Source organism: Salvelinus sp. IW2-2015, unplaced genomic scaffold, assembly GCF_002910315.2.
Source record: "Salvelinus sp. IW2-2015 unplaced genomic scaffold, ASM291031v2 Un_scaffold437, whole genome shotgun sequence".
Taxonomy (NCBI): Eukaryota; Metazoa; Chordata; class Actinopteri; order Salmoniformes; family Salmonidae; genus Salvelinus; species Salvelinus sp. IW2-2015.
In genome coordinates this window covers 33,933-56,798 of record NW_019942554.1, presented here as the reverse complement: position 1 = coordinate 56,798, position 22,866 = coordinate 33,933, and the positions used below count along the sequence as shown (strand labels likewise).

The 22,866-nt window shown below is 46.3% G+C and overlaps 2 protein-coding genes across 3 annotated transcripts; one reads left to right on the top strand and one right to left on the bottom strand.

The window, feature by feature from the left end:
- Window positions 1-2,489: 2,489 nt before the first annotated feature.
- Window positions 2,490-18,378, top strand: LOC112068325 (serine/threonine-protein phosphatase 6 regulatory ankyrin repeat subunit A). 2 transcript variants are annotated; one of them, XM_070438108.1, is made up of 21 exons: window positions 2,490-2,583; window positions 2,649-2,737; window positions 3,403-3,481; window positions 3,598-3,712; window positions 6,738-6,884; window positions 7,033-7,101; window positions 7,316-7,453; window positions 7,537-7,648; window positions 7,749-7,775; window positions 7,907-7,981; window positions 8,247-8,448; window positions 8,549-8,636; window positions 8,763-8,880; window positions 9,313-9,532; window positions 9,679-9,766; window positions 10,085-10,168; window positions 11,353-11,501; window positions 11,584-11,666; window positions 11,770-11,852; window positions 12,004-12,095; window positions 17,208-18,378. In XM_070438108.1, the coding sequence occupies exons 1-21, from the start codon at window positions 2,526-2,528 to the stop codon at window positions 17,513-17,515; spliced, it is 2,424 nt and encodes an 807-aa protein (XP_070294209.1). In that variant the 5' UTR covers window positions 2,490-2,525; the 3' UTR covers window positions 17,516-18,378. The 2 variants fall into 2 exon arrangements, with proteins under 2 accessions (XP_070294209.1, XP_023991199.1); XM_024135431.2 differs by lacking the exon at window positions 2,490-2,583 and having other exon boundaries at window positions 2,609-2,737.
- Window positions 18,379-19,736: 1,358 nt separating this feature from the next.
- On the bottom strand, window positions 19,737-22,866 carry LOC112068324 (biotinidase). The gene is given in 7 exon segments (XM_024135430.2): window positions 19,737-19,896; window positions 20,366-20,489; window positions 20,492-20,644; window positions 20,647-20,953; window positions 22,103-22,249; window positions 22,346-22,495; window positions 22,638-22,866. Coding segments are annotated over 7 exon segments (1,236 nt in total). The 5' UTR covers window positions 22,833-22,866.

The following is a 22,866-nucleotide window of genomic DNA, read 5'->3' as shown; positions in this document are numbered from 1 at the left end:
TCAGGTACACAACATCATCCAATCCCTGCTGGAGGACAGGTACACACACATCATTCAGATAACATGCTGGGGGGTAAGTACACACACCATCATGTCAAATACACTGCTCGGGTACAGGTACACACACACATGTCAATACCTGCTGCGCGAGGTAGCAGGTACATCATCAAGCGGTTACGAAGGTAAACACTCTCATCAATACCTCTGGGGGTACAGATACACACACATCATTCAATACCTGCTGGGGTACAGTACACCACACATCGATATTCAGACCTGCTGGGAGCTACAGGACACCACATCCAATTCAAACCTGCTGGGGCTACATTACAACACACATCATTCATACCTGCTAGGGTACAGGTACACACACCATTATTCAATACACTGTGGGGGTAACAGTACACACACCCATCATTCAGTACCTGCTGGGGGTACAGGTACACACACATTCATTCAGTACGCTGCTGGGGTACAGGTACACACACATCATTCAATACCTGCTGGGGTACAGGGACACACACATCATTCAATACCTGCTGGGGGTACAGGTACACACACATCATTCAGTACTGCTGGGGGGACAGTACACACACATCACAGTACCTGCTGGGGTACAGTACACACACATCATTCAATTACCTGGGTACAGGTACACACCACATCATTCAATACCTGCTGGGTACAGGTACACCCACACATTAATACCTGCTGGGGGTACAGGTACACACACATCATTCAATACCTGCTGGGGGTACATCAGGTACATACACACACATCATTTCAATACCTGCTGGTACAGGTCACACCACCATCATTCAATACCTGCTGGGGGTACAGATACACACACAATCATTCAATACCTGCTGGGGTACAGGTACACACACATCATTCAAGTACCTGCTGGTACAGTACACCACACATCATTAGATACCTGCTGGGGTACAGGCTACACACACATCATTTCAATACCTGCTGGGGGTACAGGTACACACACCATTCAATACCGGCTGGGGGTACAGTACACACACATCATTACAATACCTGCTGCGGGGTACAGGTACACACACATCATTCAATACCTGCTGGGGTACAGGTTACACACACATCATCAGTACCTGCTGGGACATACCACACACATCATTCGATTTCATCCTCTCCTAATAGCAAAGAAAAGAAGTCTATTGAGAATACACAAACTAACTGCTTCTCTCTCTCTCTCCCCGCCACCTCCTCTTCTCCCCGCCGCTCGCTCTCTCTCCCCCCCTCGCTCTCTCTCCCCGCCCTCGCTTCTCTCTCCCCGCCTCGCTCATCTCTCCCCGCCCTCGCTCTCTCTCCCCGCCCTCGCTCTCTCTCCCCGCCTCGCTCTCTCTCCCCGCCTCGTCTCTCTCCCCGCCTCGCTCTCTCTCCCCGCCCTCGCTCTCTCTCCCCGCCCTCGCTCTCTCCCCGCCCCGCTCTCTCTCCCCGCCTCGCTCTCTCTCCCCGCCCCGCTCTCTCTCCCCGCCCTCGCTCTCTCTCCCCGCGCTCTCGCTCTCTCTCCCCGCCCTCCCTCCCCGCCCCCTCTCCTCTCCCGCCCGCTCTCTCTCCCGCTTCTCGCTCGCTCTCCCCGCTCTCCTCTCCCCGCTCACGCTCTCTCTCCCGCTCCGCTCTCTCCCCCCGCTCTCGCTCTCTTCTCCCCGGCTCTCGCTCTCTCTCCCCGCCCTGCGCTCTCTCTCCCCCGCTCTCGCTCCTCTCTCCCCCGCTCGCTCTCTCTCCCGCTCTCGCTCTCTCTCCCCGCTTCTCGCTCCTCTCTCCCCGCTCTCGCTCTCTCTCCCCGCTCTCGCTCTCTCTCCCCGCTCTCGCTCTCTCTCCCCGTCTCTCTCGCTCTCTCTCCTCCGCTCGTCTCGCTCTCTCTCCCCGCTCTCTCGCTCTCTCTCCCCCGCTCTCTCCTCTCTCTCCCTCGCTCTCTCGCTCTTCTCTCCCCGCTCTCTCCTCTCTCTCCCCGCTCTCTCGCCTCTCCCGCTCTCTCTCCGCCTCCTCGCTCTCTCTCCCCCTCCTCTCCCCGCTCTCTGCTCTCTCCCCGCTCTCTCCCCTCTGCTCTCCTCTCTCTCCCACGCTCTCTCGCTCGCTCTCTCCCTCCGCTCTCTCGCGCTCTCTCCCCGCTCTCTCGCTCTCTCTCCCCGCTCTCTCCCTCTCCTCCCCCTCTCTCGCTCTCTCTCCCCGCTCTCCGCTCTCTTCTCCTCCCTCTCTCTCCCCGCTCTCGCTCTCTCTCCCCCTCTCTTCCGCTTTCTCTCTCCCCCTCTCTCTCGCTCTCTCTCCCCCTCTCTCTCCCTCTCTCCTCCCTCTCTCTCGCTCTCTCTCCCCGCTCTCACTCTCTCTCCCCGCTCTCTCGCTCTCTCTCCCCCGCTCTCTCCCCCTCTCTCCCCCGCTCTCTCCCCTCTCTCCCCCGCTCTCTCTCTCTCCCCACCTTCTCCCTCCATCTCTCTAGAATAAACAGCGTAATATTATGGTAACTCTGCTCTCCATATGGCCAGTTATAATGCCAGATGTGTGGTCAACGAACTCATAGAGGGTGGAGCTCCATCAACCAGGTACACATCTGTTGTGGTGTGTGTGTGCTTGTTGGTGTGTATATTGTAACTTTTATCTCTAACAGTGAATGAGAAGAGGTCTGTCTGCGCTGCACTTCTCAGCTGTTCCCGCCAGGGGCGCTGTGCCTGGAACTACTCTTGGGAACGGAGCTAACGTCAACATCAGGGTACACACACACATACACACACACACACACACTGCTCCTAGCCCACGAGTAAAGGGGGTAGTAGTCAGGGGGGTGAGAGAAGAGCTGAAGTTGCTCAGGCGTGGTAGTGGCTGTGGGGGGGGTGAAGAGAAGAGCTGAAGTTGCTCAGGCCGTAGTGGTGGGTGGGGGGGGGGGGAGAGAAGAGCTGAAGTTGCTAGCGTAGGGTTGTGGGGGGGTGAGAGAAGAGCTGAAGGTTGTCTCATGGTCTAGGGTGGTGGGGCGGGGGTGAGAGAAGAGCTGAAGTTGCTCACGGCGTGGGGGGGGGGTGAGAGAAGAGTGAAGTTGCTCAGGGCTAGAGTTTGGAGGGGTGAGAGAAGAGCTGAAGTTGCTCAGGGCGTGGGGGGGGGGGGTGAGAGAAGAGCGGAAGTTGCTCAGGCGGTAGGAGGGGGGGGGTGAAGAGAGAGCTGAGTGCTCAGCGGCAGGTAGGGGGGGGTGAGAGAAGAGACTGAAGATCTCTCTCCCACCCAGTCCTGATCTGAATAGGAAGGTTTATAACACGGGGAACATCACCCAGTCCTGATCTGAATAGGAAGGTTTATAACACGGGGAACATCACAGCTAATAGTTAACTCTTCTGACAAACAGAATGAAATGTCTTGCTTTCTTTCTCTCTTTCCCCCCTCCAGAGTAAGGATGGGAAGACCCCTCTCCACATGGCAGCGGTCCATGGAAGGTTCTCTCGTTCTCAGGCTGTCATTCAAAACGGTGAGGCCTGCCCCAAAACACCACACACACATACACTGCTATTGGTCTATTGATATTTCAAACACCCTACTATTTGCTCTTTGTCTGTCTGCGTGTGTGTGTGTGCGTGTGTGTAGGTGCGGAGGTGGACTGTGAGGATAAGAATGGGAACTCTCCTCTTCACATCGCTGCTCGCTACGGACACCAGTTACTGATCAACACTCTGCTCACACACGGAGCCAACACCGCCAAGTAAGACGCACAACACACACACACACATATACAATCAGTAGTCAGTTTATTAGGTACACCCATCTATTATTGTGTCGGACCTCCCTGTAGCCATGAAAGGATGAACCTGGTCAGCAACAATGTTCAGATACACTGTGGTGTTCAAACATTGCTCAGTTGGTATCAAGGGACCTAACATGTGCCAGGAAAATATTCCCCACACCATTACACCATTACACCACCACCACCAGCCTGTACTGTTGACACCAGGCAAGATGGGTCCATGGACTCATGCTGCTTACACCAAATCCTGACTGCCTGTCAGCATGATTCATCAGGAAACGAGATTCATCGGAACAGGCAATGTTTTTCTACTCCTCAGTTGTAGGAAGGTTTAAACAGCATGATCATTACACAACTGCACTCTAAAATGTTAAGTTTTGTTACACAACACAATGCCACAGATGTCTCAGGTTTAGAAGGAGCGTACAATTGGCATGCTGACTACAGGAATAACCACCAGAACTGTTGCCAGAGAATTGAATGTGAATTTCTCTACCATAAACCGACTTCAACGTCGTTTTAGAGAATTTGGCAGTATATCCAACCGGCCTCACAACCGCAGAACAAGTGTAACCACGCCAACCCAGGAACTCCACATCCGGCTTCTTCACCTGCGAGATTGTCTTGAGACTAGCCACCTGGACAACTGATGAAACAGAGTATTTCTGTCTGTAATACAGCCCTTTTTTTGGGAGAAAAACTGGGCTGGCTGGGCCTGGCTCTCCAGTCGGTGGGCAGAGCTCCCAAGTGGGTGAGCCTATGCCCTCCCAGGCCCACGCATGACTGCACCCCTGACCAGTCATGTGAAATCCATAGATTAGAGCCTAATACATTTATTTCAATTGACTGATTTGCTTCTATGAACAGTAACTCATTAAAATTGTTGCATGCTGTGTTTATATTTGTGTTAAGTGTATATACAGTGCATTCAGAAAGTGTTCAAACCCCTTGACTTTTTCCACATTTTGTTACGGTACAGCCTTATTCTAAAATGGATTAAAGTTTTTTCCCTCATCAATCTACACACAATACCCCATAATGACAAAGCAAAAACAGGTTTTTAGACATTTCAGCAAAAAAAAAAATATTATATCACATTTACGTAAGTATTCAGAATCTTTACTCAATACTTTTTTGAAGCACCTTAGGCAGAGATTACAGCCTCGAGTCTTCGCGGGTATGACGCTACAAGCTTGGTTTCTACAAGTTTCTCCCATTCTTCTCTGCAGATCCTCTCAAGCTCTGTCAGGTTCGGGCGCTGGCAGGGCCACTCAAGGACATTCAGAGACTTGTCCTGAAGTCACTCCTGCGTTGTCTTGGCTGTGTGCATAGGGTCGTTGTCCTGTTGAAAGGTGAACCTTCGCCCCAGTCTGAGGTCCTGAGCGCTCTGGAGCAGGTTTTCATGAAGGATCTCTCTGTACTTTGCTCCGTTCATCTTTCCCTTGATCCTGACTAGTCTCCCAGTCCCTGCTGCTGAAAAACATCCCACACATGATGCTGCCACCACCATGCTTCACTGTAGGGATGGTGCCAGGTTTCCTCTAGACGCTTGGCATTCAGGCCAAAGAGTTAAATCTTGGTTTCATCAGACCAGATAATCTTGTTTCTCGTGGTCTTCGAGTCCTTTCGGTGCCGTTTGGCAAACTCCAAGAGGGCTGTCATGTGCCTTTTTTTACTGAGGAGTGGTTTCAGTCTGGCCACTCTACCATAAAGGCCAGATTGGTGGAGTGCTGCAGAGATGGTTGTCCTTCTGGAAGGTTCTCCATCTCCACAGAGTGACTCTGGAGCTCTGTCAGGGTGACCATCAGGTTCTTAGTCACCTCCCTGACCAAGGCCCTTCTCCCCCGATTGCTCAGTCCAGCTCTAGGAAGAGTCTTAGTGGTTCCAAACTTCTTATATTTAAGAATGATGGAGGCCACTGTTCTTGGGGACCTTCAAAGCTGCAGAAATGTTTTGGTGCCTTTCCTTAGATCTGTGCCTCGACACAATCCTGTCTCAGAGCTCTACTGACAATTCCTTCGACCTCGTGGCTTGGATTTTGCTCTGAAATGCACTGTCAACTGTGGGACCTTATATAGACAGGTGTATGCCTTTCCAAATCATGTCCAATCAATTGAATTGACAGCAGGTGGACTCCAATCAAGTTGTAGAGACATCTGAAGGATGATCAATGGAAACAGGATGCACCTGACGTCAATTTTGAGTCTCATAGCAAAGGGTCTGAATACTTATGTAAATAAGGTATTTCTGTTTTACATTTTTAATGCATTTGCAAACATTTCTAAAAACCTGTTTTTGCTTTGTCATTATGTGTGTAGTTTGAGATAAAAAAAAATAAAAAAATGTTTTTTTTGAATAACGCTGTAACATAAAAAGGTAAGGGGTCTGAATACTTTCCGAATGCACTGTATATCGATAGATAGATGGACGGATACACACTACCGTACAAAAGTTTGGGGTCACTTAGAAATGTCCTTGTTTTTGAAAGAAAAGCAAAAAAAAATGTCCATTAAAATAACATCAAATTGATGAGAGAAATACAGTGTAGACATTGTTAATGCTGTAAATGACTATTGTAGCTGGAAACGGGTGAACTTGCCTCCCACTCCTCTTTCTATTCTGTCCCTTCACAGAACAGCACAAACTGGCTCTAACCAGAATAGAAAGAGGAGTGGGAGGCAAGTTCAGCCGTTTCCAGACGTTTTTTTTTGGTTACTACTTGATTCCATATGTGTTATTTCATAGTTTTGATGTCTTCACTATTATTCTACAATGTAGAAAATAGTAAAAATGAAGAAAAACCCTTGAATGAGTAGGCATGTCCAATCTTTTGATTGGTACTGTATATATACTGTATGTATACACACAGACTTATCACACATGGCGACAACACCGCTAAGTCTAAACTCAGTCTCCAACTCCGTCTAGTGAGTATCACTGTGACACACCTGGCTAAGCACCGCTGACGTGATGTTTGTTACAGGCGTGGCGTCCATGGCATGTTCCCCCTCCATCTGGCAGCTCTCAGTGGCTTCTCTGACTGCTGCAGGAAACTGCTCTCCTCAGACTTCCACATAGACACTCCTGACCACTTTGGAAGGACATGTCTTCATGCTGCAGCTGCAGGAGGGTGAAACAAGAACTCTTTAAACCCTCTCTTTTTTAGTCTCTCTCTGTCCTTTGCTCTTGGATTTTTAAGTCCTTTCTGCAGTTAGCTGTTCTATCCAATGTTCTACTGTACAATTACATTTCTCTCTCGGCCTCCCTCTCTCCATCAGGAACCTGGAGTGTTTGAATCTGTTGTTGAATACAGGAGCAGATTTCAACAGAAAGGACAGGTTTGGAAGGTCAGTGGTTCAGCTTTACATTCAGCCTTTGTGTGTTTGTGTGCGTACATGCCTGCATAAAGACACTTTTCAGTTCTATGCAAAGAAGATGAAGTATTGTTCTTCCTCTTCTCTCCAGGGATGTATTCATTTTGTCGATTCTGTTGCAAAACATTTCTTAAACGGAAGCAAATGGACTCCATGCCTGTTGTGACAGTAACACTCTTCTCTCCAGGACTCCTCTTCACTATGCCTGTTGTAACAGTAAATCTCAGTGTGTGTTTGCCCTGGTGGGGTCTGGTGCTGGAGTCAACGAGCTGGATGAGAGGGGCTGTTCTCCTCTACACTACGCTGCTGCTGGCACAGAGGGAAAGTTAGTAGTAGTAGTAGTAGTAGTAGTCTGTCCTGTCTCTGTCTGTCTTGTTTGTCCTGTCTGACCCTCTGTGTGTGTGTCAGGTGTGTAGAGTACCTGTTGAGGAGCGATGCCAACCCAGGGATCAGAGACCGACAGGGCTACAACCCAGTCCACTATGCATCGGCATACGGACACACACTCTGCCTTGAACTGGTTAGTACATCCTGCTCATACATTACCTACCCGGACACCATTACCTACTTCCCAGTACAAGTAGTGACTGGGTTTGACATGGTGTCTTCTTGTTTTTCAGATATCCAGGGAGACTCCTCTAGATGTGGTAAGTAGCTGGACTACATTAGTGGTCTGATGACACGGGAGAGGAGTACCCTCTGCTGCTTGTTCTAATGTTCTAGCTTTTTAGAGAATAATAACGAAGGCATTCTCTCGCTCTCTCGCTCTCTTGCTCAGCTGATGGAGACATCAGGTACAGACATCCTGAGTGACTCTGATAACCACGCCCTCATCAGCCCCCTTCACCTTGCGGTGAGACACACACACACACACTCCGCTGCCAGTTAGTCTGTAGGTTACTAGAAAAACCTAAATGCTTTACGTGGGGCACAATGCAAGGAAGTTTGGGAAGCACTGTGAAAAACATATAGATTTGTATTGATTGGTGTGTGTTCCCCAGGCGTACCATGGTCACTGTGATAAACATATAGATTTGTATTGATTGGTGTGTGTTCAGGCGTACCATGGTCACTGTGATAAACATATAGATTTGTATTGATTGGTGTGTGTTCCCCAGGCGTACCATGGTCACTGTGGCGTGTTGGAGGTGTTGGCTGCCGGTCTGTTGGAGGTGGACATTCGGACTCCTGAGGGCCGGACCCCGCTCTCCCTAGCCTGCTCCAGGGGCCACCAGGAGTGTGTGTCACTGTTACTGCACCACGGAGCTCACACACACACCAAGGATTATACACTGAAGAGGACAGCCTTACATGCTGCAGGTATTATATGTATATGAGAGCCAGCAGGCGCGCAATGACTACACACACACAGATTGCATACCTATCTTTTTCCCTCCTGAGTGTGTGTCTCCTCCTGCAGCGATGAACGGCCACTCTGACTGTCTCCGTCTCCTCATCAACAACACAGACACACACAACTCTGTAGACGTACAAGACGCCAACGGACAGTAAGTGTGTGAGAGACTAATGTATTGACTGTGTGAGCTAGCTAACTTTTAGATTTGCCTGATTTAATCAATGATGGATTGATTGAGTGATTGGTAAATATATTGATTGTGTGTGTGTGTGTGTAGGACCCCTCTGATGCTGGCGGTACTGAGCGGACACACAGAGAGTGTGTATTCTCTACTGAGTAGAGGAGCTGACGTAGAGGCTAAAGACCACTGGGGCAGGACTGCACTACACCGCGGGGTGAGACACACAAACTCCCTAGTCCCTATACAGTCAAACACACACACACACACTATATATTCACATGCACAAATGCAAAAACACACACACACACACACACTATATATTCACATACACCATACACACAAGCACAAACGCAAACACACACACACACACACACACACACACACACACACACACACCATATACACATACAGTGCATTTGGAAAGTATTCAGACCCCTTGACTTTTTCCACATTTAGTTACGTTACAGCCTTACTCTAAAATGGATTCAATCGTTTTTTCCCCATATCAATCTACACACTACCCCATAATGACAAAGTGAAAAACTGAATACTTTCCGAATGCACTGTACACCGTACACACCACACATACAAACTCACAGACACAAGAACACACACACACTTTTAATGATCTGTTTTGTTTCTCCAGGCGGTGTCGGGTCATGAGGAGTGTGTGGAGGCGTTGTTGCAGCGCGGGGCGAGTTTGTGTGTTTGTGACCGGGCAGGGCGCTCTCCGCTACACCTGGCAGCAGCTTGCGGACACACCGGGGTGCTGGGAGCACTACTACAGGCTGCTAATGCCTTGCACACACACACACTTCTTACCGACAACCACGGATACACACCGCTGCACTGGGCCTGCTACAATGGTAAACACATGTACACACAGCGTTAGAGAATCATCAGATTAATGTTGGTTAACTGATCTGAATGAATGATAAACTAGAATTATATGTAGACAATACGGTGATTTGCTCTTGACTGTTTCTCTGTCTCTCGCGCTCTCTCGCTCCAGGTTATGATGGGTGTGTAGAGTTGTTGTTGGAACAGGAAGTGTTCAAGAAGACACAGGGAAACCACTTCAGCCCTCTGCACTGTGCCGTGTAAGCCTCAACTCTCACAACTAATGCCTAGGCTTAAGCTCAGGGTGCTAACACAGTATTGAGGGTTCGAACCCAGTCAGTCACTCGTGTGCTGAGATTCACAGGTCCTAGTATGTCTATGACCACCTAAATAAATATATGATCACATAAAAGGTGTCATTTGTGTTACATCGGGATGTAAATAAAATATTAAATGAGTGTAAAAGTGTGATTGGAAATGATGCAGACAATAGATTGAGGCTTCTATCAATGTCATCTGCAATATTAAAGCTGATCTTCCCCCTGAAGGAGAAAGTGTTTCCTCTCTGCTTGTTTCAGTATGAATGACAACGAGGGAGTCGCTGAGATGTTGATCAACTCTCTGGGTTCTGCTATAGTCAACACTACAGACACCAAGGGCAGGTGAGACACATTATTACACGCATATATACACTCACTGGACCGTTTATTAGGTACACCCATCTAGTACTGGCTCGGACCCACCTTTGCCTCCAGAACAGTCTGACTTCTTCGGGCATGGATTCTACAAGTTGTCGGAAATGTTCCTTGCTCAGTTATTGGTATCAAGGGACCTAACGTGTGCCAGGAAAACATTCCCCACACCAGTACACCACCGCCACCAGCCTGTATTAGGCAGCATGGGTCCATGGACAAATCCTAACTTTGCCATTAGTGAGACGCAACAGGGCCCGGGATTCGTCGGACCAGGCAATGTTTTTCCAGTCCCCAATTGTCCAGTGTTGGTGATTGTGTGCCAACTGAAGTTGCTTCTTTTTGATTTTAGCTGATAGGAGTGGAACCCGGTGTGGTCGTCTGCTGCAATAGCCCATCCTGGACAAGAATCGACGAGTTGTTTGTTCCGAGATGCCGTTCAGCACACCACTGTTGTACTGCACTGTTATTTGTCAGTTTGTGGCCCGCCTGTTAGCTTGCACGATTCTTGCCATTCTCCTTCGACCTCTCTCATCAACGAGCTGTTTTCACCCACAGGACTGCAGCTGACTGGATGTTTTTTGTTTGTTGCACCATTCTCGGTAAACGATAGACACTGTCGTGCATGAAAAGCCTAGGAGGGCGGCTGTTTCTGAGGTACTGGATCCGGTGCGCCTGGCACCGACGATCATACCACGCTCAAAGTCGCTTCAGTCACTTGTTTTGCCCAATTCTAACATTCAATCATACAGTAACTGGATGCCTGTCTGCCTGCTTTATATAGCAAGCCAAGGCCATGTGACTCACTGTCTGTAGGAGCTATCCATTTTTGTGAATGGGATGGTGTACCTCATAAACTGTCCAGTAGTGTTTAATTACACACAAATGATTACACACACACATGGCCCTAAGCAAAGTTCCTGCGATTTTCCAAATGTTGCAATGAATTTTGCCATGACCATGTTAATATGATATCTTAGTGAGAGTAAATAAAAGCAATGTGGGCCCCCTGGATGTCAGAGCCCATGGGCACGAGTCCTTCTAAATTGAGACCCGACTTAGTTTTCTGGGGGGGTGTTGGGAGGTCCACCCCTACACAGACTCGCAGAACATGAGGTAGTGTGTGTAACAGTGACTGTTGTCACCCTTTGTAGGTCTCCCCTCCATGCGGCAGCATTCTCGGACCACGTGGAGTGTGTGTCCTTGTTGTTGAGTCACGGAGCTCAGGCGAACACCTCCGACACACACACACGGACCACGCCGCTGATGATGGCAGCGCACAACGGACAGACCAATGCTGTGGGTCAGTACACACTCTCTACCCTTCTCCTCCCCTCTACCTATCCCTCACACCTTACCTCTTCTGGTGTCTCTCTCTCATATAGAGGTGTTGGTGAGCAGTGCTAAGGCAGACCTCACACTACAGGATACTAACAAGAACACAGCTCTTCACCTGGCCTGTAGCAAGGTAATACTCACACATGCACCATATATTGTTAATCAAATTACTGTTTGTTAAATGTTTTACCCTCTCTCTATCCCTCTCTCCTCCATCTTTCTCTCACCATCAGGGCCATGAGACCAGTGCGTTGTTGATACTAGAGAAGATATCAGACCGAAACTTTATCAACTGCACCAACACTTCTCTACAGACGTACGTACCCCAAATGATTTTCGGAAATGGAACACACCACAACCCAACATACTGTGTTATTAGTTAGCATGTTATTAGGCTAGTATGACTTCACTCTGCAGGTGTGTGTCTGTCTCTCTCTCCCTCTTTCTCCTCTCTCTCGCGGCCTCAGGCCCCTCCATGTAGCAGCTAGGAATGGTCTGACCGTAGTAGTTCAGGAGCTGCTGGGGAAAGGAGCCAGTGTTCTAGCGGTGGATGAGAACGGTCAGTATCATAATACTGTCACACACACACACCCTCAAACTCTCATACAAGCACACATACTGACACGCAAGCATACTCACACACAGGCCTGGTCCTGGCCAGTATGCTGTGCAAGGCGAGACACCAAAAAATTGCAACCCTCCTCTTATCCCTGCAAAGTAGAATAGTAGCCTAGGCTACAGAAGGGTTCATCAACTAGATTCAGCCGCGGCCCGATTATTGTCTTGAGCGGATGGTCAGGGGGCCGGAACATAATTACAAATCATTTGTAAACTGTAAATTGACCGCAAGAAGCCCAAACAGATAGATTTTATTAGACACAATAATTTCAAACCTTGCGTAACTGGTGGCAGGGAAGTCAGACGCAGGAGAGCAGAAGTAGGTAATAGCCGGAGCAGTTTAATTCCAAAACCAACGGCATCAAGAAAATAACAACTTGGGAACAAAACCTGACACGCACCAGTCAACATGTGCACAAGCACTTACAAACAAACAATACCACACAAAGACATGGGGGGAACAGAGGTTGAAATACACAACACTTAATGAGGGAATGAAAACCAGGTGTGTGGGAAAACCAGACAAAACAAATGGAAATGCTAAATGGATCGGCGATGGCTAGAAGACCGGTGACGTCGACCGCCGAACACCGCCCCGAACAAGGAGAGGAACCGACTTCGGCAGAAGTCGTGACACCTTGCTTACATGTGTTAATGATCACATATCTCTCTTATGTGTTATACTTTGGAACAGATTTCCAAAATAAAAAATGCTCAGAAAACTTGGGGGGCCAAATAAAATCACCCGCGGATCAAATTCGGCCCCCTGGCCGTCAGTTGGGGAACTCTGGCCTTCAGTGTCGGCCCACAATGCACTTTTATGAATGCCCATCCATGTGGTAGCTTACCATTTGTAAAACATGCAGTTGCATTGGCTTTATAGTCCTGATACCTGACAAAGACTAATCATTTTTGCTGTTCAAACTCTGAAAATCAGCTACCGCTAAACTTCCCCTAAAGTACATTTTTATACATTTGCCAAAATAATATAATTACTCGTCTACATAAATAAATAAAATACTTCACCAGAGACCATCACTTAGCCAGAGGATCATTAGCTTCTTTAACAAAATTGCTGCGTATTATTTCAAATCACCAGCGGGCGAGCCTATGCCTAGTTGGAAAGGCAGGCTAATTTGGGCAGCGTGCGTGGCGATTGACCTAGCTGATTATTGAGTTGCAGCTGTTGGTGACAAGGATCTGAAATAAAATTTCTTTAATAAAAATGTGAAATGTTGAGACGAGGAAGGGGAGTGGTGTGTAGCGAAGATGTAGGCGAGTCTCTCCAGAATGTACTCACCTGTCTCCCGACAATTATTGCGCATGCCTGAGCACGCATAATAGGGGGGAATTGGGAATACGTGGGACACTTTTTGCATTTCCCTCTTCTGTAACCTGTTTCGACATTTATCCAACATATTAGCCCAACACGTGATACATTTATGAAATCCTCAAGATGTTTCCTAATCACACAAAAATGACAAATGTTTATCATATTTACAGACTGCATGACACACCCATTTGTGTACGCTGAACCAAAACCATATTTTCAGTTTGCATTTGATAAACTAGGACAGCAGGTTAGATAAACTGGGACAGTCCTAATTGTACCCCAATGATAATTCCATTTTGTGTGATTAGGAAACATCTTGAGGATTTCAGAAATGTACAAAATATAAACATTAGATTGGCAACTTATTTTGATGCACCAGTTCATAGAATGCACATACATCACAATTTTTACACAGTGGATTATTTATGACAGTTTTATAGCTTTAACATCGAAACAGGGAAAAAGGCTATGTCACTGATCTATGTGCTTTGAGGGTGAGCACCCTGTTTGGAGATTGCTCTGCCACCTTCTGTCACATCAATGAAGTAATGTGATTTCTCTGCAAGGGCTTAGTAACAATAGTTTTGATTTTCAGAACAAGAAATAAACATGTCAGATTAAGCTGTCCAAGTTTATTTGATGTCCCACGTTTTCTGAATTGACCTTACCTGGCCTGTTGCAGGAAAGTGCCCATTTGGGGATATCAGATTTCTTGTCTTAAAGCTGCACTATGCAGAAATGTCTCTGTTTCCTTGTTGCTAAAATTCAAATAGTTTGCCTAATTTCTGTTTGTGACAAAACAAGAATCATTGTACCAGCTAAACCGTTGTGAAATATATGTTTTTCATAACCAAGAATATGTATTTTCAGCTGTTTGAAGCTGGTGTAGAAAACTGAAAGTTAAAGATGCAAAAACTACATTTAAGAATGGGAAGCATAGAAATAGCGCACACAGAAAATATTTACCGCTTCTTAGACTTGCTTTCAATGAAGAATGATAGATCTATAACTTACCTTTATGTGAATTTGGTGGTTGCCCAAAAAGTTACATATTGCAGCTGTAAATCACCACCACAGTAAGTCAAGTCTTTTTATTTTTTATCCATTGTGAACGATAATAGTTCCTCACAAATCATGTTTCCAGCCAACCTTTTTATGCGCGTAAAGTACCATCTTGGATTTTTTTTAAATGACATGACAGGCCCGATGGAAACAAAAAATATGTCAGTAAACTTTCCAAATGTCGACAAAACAAAATGCCCTAGACAAGGTGGGGTCTTTTTGTGTCGGTAAAATGAATTATGTGAGAAATATTGGCGGAAACTCTAGGCACAAATATTGCTATAATAACCCATCATATCGATGTAAACTTGGAGTCAAGCGATGACAGGTTGTGTGGTCCTCCCACATAGGCCGGTGAAAGTGCAAGGTGATGAGTTTGACGCTCCTTTCCAATAAATATTAAGGGTCTTATTCTTTGTGACATGATCATCGATGCTTGGCTCCCATTTGACAAATAAAAATAATTTCGCTCTTTTGTCTATAATAATCTCATCATGTAGGATATACCCGCACTGTGTCTAATCTCATCATGTAGGATATACCCGCACTGTGTCTAATCTCATCATGTAGGATATACCCGCACTGTGTCTAATCTCATCATGTAGGATATACCCGCACTGTCTAATCTCATCATGTAGGTATACCCGCACTGTGTCTAATCTCATCATGTAGGATATACCCGCACTGTGTCTAATCTCATCATGTAGGATATACCCGCACTGTGTCTAATCTCATCATGTAGGCTATATCCGCACTGTGTCTAATCTCATCATGTAGGATATATCCGCACTGTGTCTAATCTCATCATGTAGGATATACTCCGCACTGTGTCTAATCTCATCATGTAGGCATATACCCGCACTGTGTCCGATCTCATCATGTAGGATATACCCGCACGGTGTCTAATCTCATCATGTAGGATATACCCGCACTGTGTCCGTGAGCTGTTGGCTAGAGCGCACGTGCCAATACCAGAGTGGGCACACTGCTATATAACACAACATGTTTTGTGAGTAAACCATCAGTAGAGTCGAAAATGTGATGGAAATCCATTTAACTTTCTAATGTTTTATTCGGTACATGGGAATTTAACCGCAAAAGGTATTTTTATGTGCACTGTCATCAGTCTTTTATCCGAAACGATTCTGTGGTGGGAAAATGCGCTAATTTCTTTTGCCTATGTAAATTGAGCATATTTGCATGAAAATCAGTCTCCAATATATGAAGAAAAAAATGTACCCCCTCGGTAATCACCAATCCTCCATGTGAAAGAGCAAAATGTCACGCTCGCAGGATCCCAAATATCCAGTGGAAACGTCATAAAATACCTGAGAACTTTTCCTTTGCCCCAAAACAGCTGTGTCCGTCCCAAGCTCACTGGCGCAAGAAACTCTTAGGGCCCAGCTAGTTGTTGCAAGTTCGCTATAGTGACCCCGTCGGGACAGACCCAGTTGATTGATTCTATACAATGTTGTACTTGACTAGCAAATGCTCGAATCAAGACCGATAGAAAGGGAGGCAGAGTAGAGAGTTGAATGCGATTGAAAGAACCTGCATTTTCATCAGGATATTTATTAATGTTTTTATTTGTCAGCATTATTTATTTTTACTTAGTTGGCAATGAAAGTTATAGGCCTACAGCACTGTTGCATTGGCCTATAGACAATCTCTGAGTTCCATGTGCTCATTTCTTTAGCCGCAAATAGCTCACGGTGTATCAATGTGTCCATACATATGGCAGAGGCTGGTGCTCTCGCATTAGTTTAATTTTAGAATTTTATTTTTATTCATAGTATTATTAACCACGTGACAATGATTTTGAGAAACAAAACGTTATTATCGAAAGGAAACTGTTCCAACTTTATCAAGCATCGCATTATATTGGAAAATGCAGTTGGTATTTTCTTCTCGGCCATGGTCAGCTTAGAAATTGATGAATAGAGCTAAAAACTTGAAATCGCTAATTATCATGATTAGCTATTGGACTGGAAACACACATATGTAGGCCTAAAAAGTTTCTCATGACATTGTCCTAAATTTGGTCTGCCTGTAGGCTACAGAAAAGGCCACAGAGGCTATATGTTATTTCTACCATATAGGCTTGGCCGGGGTTTCCCAACCCTCTCTTCAGGCCACTCCAGACATTTTAAATTTTTGTTTTAACCCTAAACTGGAAAACCTGATTCATTTAATCAACTAATCATCAAGCCTTTGACTAATTGAATCGGGTGTGCCAGTTTAGGGTTAAAACAAAAATGTGAAACGTCTGGGGGGCCGAGGAGAGGGTTGGGAAACCCTGGACTAGCCTACATGATATATGTTAGATGACATTGACAGAGCATTGTTGGCGCAGCGTCTCCAACCGCACCATGGGGAGACGCAATGGGCATGGGCAAGATACATATTTTGCGCCCTGCCTTTGGCAAAGTGGGTACTGCTTATCATGGCCCTGCATCAGCACTTCCTTTAATAGCCCATATGCCACTGGATGGGAAGTTTTCATTGTTTTGGGGCAGAATTATGTGAGGTGTTATGTTGTTAGAGGTGTGTATTGGTCAGTTTACCTTGGATAATGGCGCCCTCGTCAATCTGCCGCCTAATGGGGGGCCTGCCCTGCACACACATTCACACACACCCTCTTTCTCTCTCTCCCCCTAGGTTATACTCCAGCCCTGTCCTGTGCACCTAACAGAGATGTAGCCGACTGTCTCGCTCTCATTCTTAACTCCATGCTGCCCACCTCTCCCCTGGTCTCCATAGCAACACTTCCTGCTTCCCCTCGTGTCACGATGGCAACGCTTCAATCTGTCAATCACTACTCCAATCACCAATCAAAAGGAGTAGCATTTGAGTCCCCTCCCCCTCTAAGGACTGACCACACCTCCTACTGCAGGCAGGACCGCCTACTCTGCGTTTCCCCCGACGACGATAATGAGTTTAACGACTCTGATTCTGAGACCTACTGAAGACACGCCTACCTTGGATATACCACCACCTCTTTGGGAGGATTTTAGGACTCCACTCTCTGAACCACTCACTCCACTACATTCTGTCCTCTCGTCCCTTACCAAGAAGAGGTTTAATACTAAAGTAAAATGAGGACTGGCGTCTTCTGGACTGGGTGGCAAGGGTGGGTAGCTCCGGTCCTCTAGGATTGGTTCTTGCTACCAAACATCTGCCCTATGACAATGAAAGGGCTGGGGCTGTACGTATGGAGAGAGCAGAGGGACAATCCTAGCGAAACGGACCAACAGACTTTACATCTCTAATTTCTTCTGCATCTCCAGATCTCTTCCTTTAGGGATTTTCTTCTAGCCTGGGTACCAGTCTGTTCTAGCCTGGGTACCAATGTGTTTAGTGAATATTCCACTACTTGTATTCTTTTATTCATATGCCAAAGCTGTTTAGCATGACAGGAGTGGAATGATAGCTAAACGGACTAGTACCCAGACTAGTTTTATTCTAGTTAAGTTTAATTTATTATAATGGACAAACAGAGACAGAACTTATCACTGTTCACCTAATGCGGCGTCAATGCTGAATCGAGTCACTGAATCTCACAGAAGAGTTATGTTACTAGTTACTACTGTCTGATTCATAGAGTTGATTCCTCCAGGAGAGGAGTTAGTAAGGCCTCAGTCACTAAGGTACCGTCAGTCTTAACACTTCACACCCTGAATGTTTCTACACTGTACCTGAGAAAGGAAACGTAAGTGTGCATGTGTGAAATGTTGCCTTTTCCAGGGGAGAGAAGTCTAAAGACAAAATATGGTGCAATGTTCTTAATAATGACTGATAATGAATAAAACAATGATTGATTATTTTGAAATGCTTGAGTACTCCAAATGATGGTGGGAATAGATGAAGCACATGTATGCACTACGTAAGGAATAGAGGGTGCGTCCCAATCTCTCCTTCTGAAGTGTGCACTTGTTCACTTTCCTTCAACAATTTGTAAGGAAATGCCTAAACCAAGCCAATGCTTTTAGTAGTGCACACTTCAGGACCAAGGGTGTCATGTAGAGCACTAGGTGGCATTATGTATTCAACTATATTATAGGGAACGGTCATGATGGATTCAACTATATTTTAGGGGAGCGGTCATGATGGATTCAACTATATTATAGGGAACGGTCATTGATGTCAACTATATTTTTAGGGAGCGGTCATGATCGGATTCAACTATATTATAGGGAACGGTCATGATGGATTCAACTATATTATAGGGAACGGTCATGATGGATTCAACATATTATAGGGAACTGGTCATGATGGGATTCAACTATATTATGGGAACGGTCATGATGGATTCAACTATATTATAGGGAACGGTCATGATGGATTCAACTATATTATAGGGAACGGTCATGATGGATTCAACTATATTTTAGGGAACGGTCATGATGGATTCAACTATATTATAGGGAACGTTCATGATGGATTCAACTATATTATAGGGAACGGTCATGATGGATCAACTATTTTGGGAAGTCGAGGCAACTATATTATAGGAAGGTCATGATGGATTCAACTATATTATAGGGAACGGTCATGATGGATTCAACTATTATTTTAGGGAACAGGTCCATGATGGATTCACTACATTTGAAGTCAGAAGTTTACATACACTTAGGTTGGAGTCATTAACTGTTTTTCAAACCACTCACAAATTTCTGTTAACAAACTATAGCTTTGGCAAGTCGGTTAGGACATCTACTTTGTGCATGACACGTAATTTGACACAATAGAATTCACTGTGTCACTATTCATTTTGGTCAGAAGTTTACATACACTAAGTTGACTGTGCCTTTATTTGAGTCATTGGAGGTGTTCCTGTGGATGTATTTCAAGGCCTACCTTCAAACTAATTGCCTCTGCTTGACATGGGAAAATCAGAAGAATCGCTAAGACCTCAGATAAAAATGTAGACCACAAGTCTGGTTCATCCTTGGAGAAATTTCCAAAACGCCTGATGGTACCACATTCATCTGTACAAACAATAGTACGCAAGTACAAACACCATGGGACCACGCAGGAAGGAGACGCGTTCTGTCTCCTGGAGAACATTTATTTACTTTATTTTTTCTCTCGCAGACTCACACACACGCCGTAGAGACATGCGGTCACCAGTCCGACGGACTATCCTGAGTGTTCCATGGTCATTCGACCAGCTGTGATCTTCTCGATTCAGTTGGGTCGATCTACAACCATGCCGCTACCTAGCAACAACGGGTAAACGTAACTCGTTCCGTACTTCCCCTCCAACCGGAAGTCCACTCTAGACTCTGCTCCCTCCACTCCCTTTCCACAGGAGCTGACCTCCGACCCGCGCACCGGAACAACACACCTGGAGGAGGAGGAGTTAATCATTAATGCCATGAGCCAACTATTGAAAAATCTGTCGGTGCCCTTGAGCAAGGCACTTAACTGGCCTCCTGTAAGTCGCTCTGGATAAGAACATCTGCTTAAATTACTAAATGTAAATGTAAGATCACAGCTGCAGAATTAATTTAAAACAACATTGCATGTATACATAAACACAGGATCCCTACCAGTTCAAAATGTAAGTTGTAATCAGTGGTTGGGGTCATTCAATTCAGAAAGTAAACAAAATTCCAATTCTACATTTCCTCATTAAGAAGCATTGAAGAGATTTGGAATTTGATTTCAGTGTACTTCCTGAATTGACTGAAATTTAAATGGAATTGACCCTAACCTGGTTGTAATGCATGCATGTAATGCAAATGTTTCTCCCTACCTGCAAGTGTGAAGCGTCCGGCATTGAAAGGGGGAGGGAGTGGAGAGAGGGAAGGAACTGCGGCAGAGGGAGGTTCACCCACTCCTGTCTCCCCTGCCCCTTTGCCTCACCCTTTCCTCCTGTCTCCCCCTGCCTCTTTGCCTGCTTCTGTGTTGCCAGCCAGTCACTGTCGTACAGGTATCCTCAACACCACGCAGCTTCCCCTCCTCTGGCTTCCCAGGTGGTGGAAGGCGTGGGTGATAGATGGAAGTACTAGGGGTGAAGATGCCGCTGCCCGTCATGCCTGAGGTTAGCCCCAGCCAGAGAGTGACGTTAGCTCCCAGACTGACCGCTCTTGGATCTGAACCGCTGTTAGTAGAGGAAGCAGATTCATCCAGGCCGTGGGGAAGATCATCTGTCTGATACCCTGAGAGAGGGAAGACAAACATTAAGACTTTTGATGAATTCATTTGCATCCATAATGTGTATCTTCTCCAGTAGTCTGGACAGTAGGTCGGTGAAACAGGATGTCAAAGCAGGTGAACACTCCAAACTGTCCGGCGAACGGCGTGTCAAAGGTCACCACCTCTAGTCTGGGCGGGGTATCGAATTCCTTTTCGAAGAACAGGTTTTGTTTGTGGTAGCGAGCCACCAGGGAACCATCAGAAAACCAAATGTATTTTCATCTATATAACCCAAATCCTTTTGTAAAAGTAATACAATTATTATGCAAATAAAATAAAGTCCTATAGAGAATGGATGCTGGTAGGGTGCGCTTAGGATGAAAAGCAAAAACATAATTCCAAGTCCCTCCTGTATAACTAAAAAGCTTTTGGAAATCAATGCAAATCAATTCCCCTATTCCAAGAGAACCTCTGGAGGTTTAGAGTACCTGTAGTGCTCCCTGTACAATGCATTATTGTTACTTTCCCCAGTTTCTGTGTTGTATCTGTGTTGTAGTTTGTATTTGAGTGTGTGTGTTTCAGGAGATGGCTTCCTGAATTTTCCCCAAGCAGCTGATTGGTCAGCCCCATTGATGATTGGAGCTGAACCCGCCCCCTCGTCAAGTTACAGCTGTACCCGATTAGACTCTTCTGAAGCTATATAAAAGCCAGTGTTCTGTTTAGAAGGGAGATCATTGCTGAGAGATGATTGCGGAGAGATTGATTGTAATATCCTGAGATGATTGCTGAGAGAGAAGGCTGATGGCTGTGGTTTATTACCTGCGTTAGTTGTTGCTGGGAGCAGCTTTGGTATGTTCTGTGTTAGTTTGTTGCTCAGTCAAATAGAGCTTATTTGATGTCCTGTGTTTCTCAGTTTGTTTGTGAAATTGTTTAATATTCTGTTTCATTTGTTCCCAGGGGGGAAGGGGAAGGCACCTAGGGAGTGCTTAGGCAAGAGGCCCGCGGGCATACATATACCCGTAGTATATTCACTGTCTAGGCACACTAGGTAAGACCTGGGCGGGCCACCCCCTGTATTTTGGTTAGGGCACCAGGTGGTGCTAAATTAGGTAAGTAGTGGGTAGGCAGGTAAGATAGGAGAGGGGGCTTTGACATTTACTTTCTTTGCTTTGGTTCCGTCCAGACCCTTTTCCCCATATTACCGTGTGAAGGAATAAATTCCTAGTAAACGGTAAATTCTCTGCCTTTTGTCATCCTTACTCGCACCTACAGTCCCATACCTCTTTCACTTCACGGGGAGTTGAGTTGTAGCAGTTTCCCTCTTCTTAGAGGCGTGCGTAACAATTATAACAATTATTTTCTCACAGGATCAAGAAACGTGTTTAAAAGTGAAACAACCCATTTACCACCAACCTGAAGACTACATCAGTGTTGAACTGCCAGCGCCCGTCGGGGGGGCAGGTGGGGTGAGAGGTCAGAGGGCAGGGCTGGAGGTCAGGCATGTTGGCCACCAGGTATAGTTGGTGACGTCGAGCCATGCAGCTCAAACTCTGGAGGACCTGAGAGAGAACAGGGCAGAACACACATTAACATTGATGACATTAGACATGGATCCACAGTGGTAAGTAAAGGTGTGTGCACGTGCGTGCGTATACCTCAGTGTTATTGTGTCTGTCAGGCTGTGTACAGGGGTTCCAGTCCTCCGTCAGTGGGTCAGGGATGGTCTCTAGGTAACCAGAGATGGACAGACGACTGAAGTTGAACCCATGGATACCGTCCTCTGGAAATACTATGATCTGAGCCCCCTGGAAGAGAGAGTCAGAGAGAGTGTCTATGTTTGCTTTGGCAATGTATAACACTTTCCATGCCAATTAATCCTTTTGAATTAGAAAGACAGACAAAGAGAGAGAGAGGGATGTGGAGGTTGTTTCTGAAGGATGTACCTACCTGTTCCGCTGGCCGCGCGGCCTGCTCCTCTTGGTCCTTCAGGTTCCTCATGTGCTCGAGCGTCGCGGCTAGGGACAGAGGCACGTGCGGCTCTGGGTTCAGAATCACCTGATGCTCGTAGACTGCAGCCACGTAAGATGGACCGGGAGTCCCCTCTGTCCTGTCCCCAGCCCGGGTTAAAGTTACCGGGGACATATGGAGAACAGCAACCACCACTGCCAGGAGGACA

Coding starts and splice junctions, on each gene's coding strand:
- LOC112068325 (XM_070438108.1), top strand. CDS start 2,526: ATGTGTGGTCAACGAACTCATAGAGGGTGGAGCTCCATCAACCAGGTA. Junction 8,637..8,762: donor GTACAAGACGCCAACGGACA/GTAAGTGTGTGA, acceptor GTGTGTGTGTAG/GACCCCTCTGATGCTGGCGG. Junction 12,096..17,207: donor TCTAGCGGTGGATGAGAACG/GTCAGTATCATA, acceptor CTCTCCCCCTAG/GTTATACTCCAGCCCTGTCC.